Genomic DNA, 4,312 nt, shown 5'->3' on the forward strand with positions numbered 1-4,312 from the left:
GTCTATAGTCTAGCTGAGTTCCTGATTGTTTCTCCAGACTGTTATCAGTCATGTGGGTCTTATTTTCACCTGTTTGGTTGATCTCACATTAACACACTGTCTGCTGTTCCTGGTCAACCTGGTTACTCTGCCTGTCTGATGATGACTCTGGGATTCCTGGTTGATCTGTCCCTGTTTTCTGTTTTGTGTTTTGGGCTTGGATCACAATACAACTGTTTTGCCTACATATGCTTCTGCTAATCTGCAAGTCATTTTCAGAAAACGACAGAAGGAAATCCAACATGCAGCTCAACATGTATTCTTCCAAAATAACACTGCCAGCATAAATAACAATTATTACAAGTTTATCTAAAAATGCTCTTTTCACAGATCCAAAAAAAGGAGCGAATACATTGATAATCAGCCCAGTTTTGTACACTGTCAGAGCCGTGGTCTGTAATGACACAGTGTTCATGTGGTCCATTGGGTTCCCAAGTTTTCCAGTAGCTGAAAGAAACAATCAGACTGTTTTGTAGTGTAAGAGACATAAATTTTCAACAGGGCTCAGATCAGTGATTATCTTACTTAGTCTCCAGTGCTGTGCCATCCACCCACTTCCAGTCCTGGTTCGTCCCTTTGTCAGTCAGACCAATCCAAGCTTTCCTATCTCCCCTCATCATGGAAACAAAGTTCTGTAGAAGTGTAACAACTGGTTGTACATTTATGTGAAACTACCACAGATACACCCTGCTTACACAACATCAGATGGCACAACATTCAAAAACATGTATTTGTTAAACAACCCTCCAATTTTAACTCACCTGTTCCTGTCTGCTGTTTATGATCACCAGGTCACCTCCTCTCTCTCTGCAGAACTGTCTGCTCTCACTCCAGGTCTTCTCTTCAGTAGAGATGTAGTAAATACTGGAGTTGAAGCACATCCATCCCTGCTCAGTGGCCTTGTCTATTCAGATGAACACAAAATGAACCAGAGCTGATGCATCACCAGCAACACAGTCTGGTACTAGAATAGAATAGAATAGAATAGTCTTTTATTGTCGCTGAGGAAACAAAGTTGTGAACAGTGTTTCAGCAGTGAAATGAACTACTGTCATTCTCTACAACCCTGAATCACACTTACCCAGTGCTGGATATCTATCATTAACATTATAATTCTAAGTTATGATTCAAGTTTGTGGTACATGATTCAAGCTCTTGCAGACATTATTGTCCTTGATATGGCAGTCCTGCTATAAATGCAATGATGTGCATATGAATTCCCAGTGATGTCAGTAACACGTAACTTAGTAACTAAGTAATCTTATGACTTTTTTCAGTAAAGAGTAATATAACGAGTTACTATTTCCAGTCTAGTAATCAGATTAAAGTTACTTATCCAAGTCACTGTGCGTTACTATTTTTATTTTAGTGCTCGACTCCGCACACTGCGCGCGAACCTGTGAGAGTGCCAGTGCGTTCACGTCATTCTGTGCAGTGTTCTCCGTAACGATATGTGGTAATGTAAAGAAATACCCCTCAAAAACAGGGGAAGGAACATTTAACTGACCAATTTTAATGTTGCATTGTATTTCAGGTTTGAAAAGTGCTAGAATTTTGGCTAACGTATCCTACTTAAAAATGTTTGAAATTGTAATAGTATTTCGTTTCACAACAAATAGGTGTCTGACTGAATAGTTCGCTTGTATTACGTTTACAAATATATTTACAAATAATACCGCGCAGTGACACAAACGTAATGTCAGGAGATACATTATTTAAATGTAAGGAGATTGTTACTGTTAAAATGCACTTCCAATAAAGTGAGTATTGGAAAAACTCATTTTGCTGCTGAATGTGACTACTAATGTAACTTGTAATTTAACATAGTTACTTTTAAAATCAAGTAATATGTAACGTAAATAAGTTAATTTTTAAAGGAGTAATCAGTAATCATATTACTTTTTCAAGGTAACCAAGCCATCATTGTGAATTCCAGCATACATTTCTTAATGGATGTAAAAGGTTAATGAATCTCTTACCTATTTCAGAAAGCCTCAACTGGAGTCTGTCTCTGTCCCTTTGTACACTTTCTCTCTCTGTAATCAGCTTGTTGTATCTGCTTTGTAACTGGTCTCTCTCTATAGTCAGGTTATTGTAACTGGTCTGTAACTGGTCTCTCTCTATAGTAAAGTTGTTGTAACTGGTCTGTAACTGGTCTCTCTCTGAAGTGAACTTGACCCACATCACTATGATGACAGTCAGCAGGAGAACACACAGCAGCACCAGACACACTGCAGTCAGTATGGAACATCTGCTCCCTGCTGTGTCTCCTCCTGTTGGGTAATACACACAGAGAAACACATATGAGCTTTAGGTTCATATTAGCTGAATATGCCCATCAAGATATTTTTTAGAATTATCTGACCTTGTAATAACCATTAAAAAATATATATTCCTTTTCAAATAAACATACACAAATGTGCAGTGTGTGTGTGTTGAGTTTGTGTGTTTTTGTGAGTGTAGGTGACTCTACCTCTCTACTGGTTTGCACTAACAAATGATTGTGCTAATATGTCAAAGTCTCAGTCACTTTGTGTTGCCAAATTATCCAAATATATACTTTCAAATGTAAACATGTAAATATGTAAAAATGTAAAAAATATGCAAACACGTAACTATGCACTTGGCCTTTTTCTCAGAGGGACTTGTTAGGAACTTTGGGATCAATAAAGTTTATTCTATTCTATTCTAAAACTCCAGGGAGGACCCACCAACAAACCAGCCTAAGACGTCCCCCCTGGGAGGACAAGGGGAGACACTGACTGCATCATCTCTGTCTCTGATTCAGAGCAGCCAGAGGACTCCCCAGTGTCATAACCAAACTCCTCACAGCTCTCCCACTACTCAGTTTAGGAAGAAGGTGTTGGGGAATCCCCCTAGGCAGGAGTCCCAGGACTCTTCATCTCACGACCTACAGCCACACTCACATCTCACTCCTGCTTATGAATACAAATGTCTTCGTTGATGAGACAGGAGACATGTGGGACAGATAACACTGACATATATACACACATGTGCACAAACAGACACACACGAGCGCAGATGCAGACACAGACGAGACCGAGGGAGGAGACAGGGGCAGAAATCATGACACAGAAACATTGAGGCTGTAGCTATAATGTACACTTGGACAGCAACATTGTATTCTCTGTCTCAGGCTGTTTAAAAAGTAGTAAAAAACAATCCCTCTCTCTAAATAACGCACTGTATATAACACTATTGTTGTTTATTCAAACTGTCTTCAATTTAACTCCAGTTACACCATTTTCGGGGACAGTAACACGCAAAGTGGATTCCCAGGCAACGTGCTGGAACCACAGAACCCATCAGAGGGTCCTGGCCCACAGAAGCAGCCACAGGCTCCCTGGTTGTCCTGGTCTCTCTGGTCCCTCAGTTATTAAAATACTTACAACTACTTCCTAGTTCTGAATTACCAATGCAAACTTACTTGAGATGGAAAAAGAACCCATAGCATCATCCGGCCCTGTTGAAAATTTAAAATAAAGTTTATGCACCTGTATGTTGAGTTGATATATTCCTGTTTGTGAAGTCCTCCATCTCTGTGTTGGGGTCATGACCTCTAACAGTGTCTGCACTTTCATAGATGTCAACCACCATCTCCACCCGCTCTCCTTTCTCCAACTCCAGAATACCATTAACATCATGAGACACACTCCAAGACATGTCTAATCTATCACAGATTCAAACACTAAACTCTAGTGTCTCTGTGTGTGAAGACACTACAGTACAGCTGCTCCTCTTTACTCATGTGATGTTTAATTAATGTGCTGCTAGTTAAGGAAGTGACCAAGCAGCAGTGGCATCTTCTATAAATAAGATTATTGTGGTCAAAGTGTGAAAACAACAGAGCTCTGATCCTCTTATGAACCATATACCATTATCACAAGTTTATAACCAAATCTTGGGCAGATTCAACTATGGATGAACCATTATTCAATCCCCAGTCTGTTTATGTGGCTTCATGCTCTTTCTGGCCATCCTGAAAGGATTTTGTTCAGTCACAAAAATCCCTTCATATATTGTCATCTGAATCTGCTCTGATGTCTGAAGTACTTTCTGAATTTTCATTAATATCCTCCCTAATCTCCATTCTGCTATGATACTGTTATTAATTTCAGGTTTGATTAAGATGTGAGCACAGAACAAGCTTCAGCTCTAAAATAATTCTGTAGCTGTTTCAACTTTATGTCACCGAACAGCCGGAAGTCACAGTGGAACTTTTTCTGTGGTGTCTGTCACTTTAAAAACAACT

The 4,312-nt window shown here is 39.5% G+C and overlaps 1 protein-coding gene across 1 annotated transcript; it reads right to left on the reverse strand.

Moving 5' to 3' along the window:
- Positions 1-323: 323 nt before the first annotated feature.
- Positions 324-3,787, reverse strand: LOC143524150 (uncharacterized). Its single transcript, XM_077018257.1, has 5 exons — positions 3,555-3,787; positions 2,019-2,312; positions 801-943; positions 565-671; positions 324-486 (listed from the first exon to the last, which is right to left on the reverse strand). Exons 1-5 carry the CDS (start codon positions 3,721-3,723, stop codon positions 345-347), a joined length of 855 nt encoding a protein of 284 aa, XP_076874372.1. The 5' UTR covers positions 3,724-3,787; the 3' UTR covers positions 324-344.
- Between the last annotated feature and the right edge of the window lie 525 nt (positions 3,788-4,312).

The sequence above is a fragment of the Brachyhypopomus gauderio genome, chromosome 1, assembly GCF_052324685.1.
Source record: "Brachyhypopomus gauderio isolate BG-103 chromosome 1, BGAUD_0.2, whole genome shotgun sequence".
In the NCBI taxonomy this organism is placed as follows: domain Eukaryota; kingdom Metazoa; phylum Chordata; class Actinopteri; order Gymnotiformes; family Hypopomidae; genus Brachyhypopomus; species Brachyhypopomus gauderio.

What these genes read in the sequence shown, in the direction of transcription:
- LOC143524150 (XM_077018257.1), bottom strand. Translation starts at nt 3,723, where the DNA reads ATGTCTTGGAGTGTGTCTCATGATGTTAATGGTATTCTGGAGTTGGAG. An exon ending in GTTGAGGCTTTCTGAAATAG is followed by an intron (nt 944 to 2,018) that starts GTAAGAGATTCA and finishes TCATCTGAATAG; the next exon opens with ACAAGGCCACTGAGCAGGGA. An exon ending in GGCACAGCACTGGAGACTAA is followed by an intron (nt 487 to 564) that starts GTAAGATAATCA and finishes TGTTTCTTTCAG; the next exon opens with CTACTGGAAAACTTGGGAAC.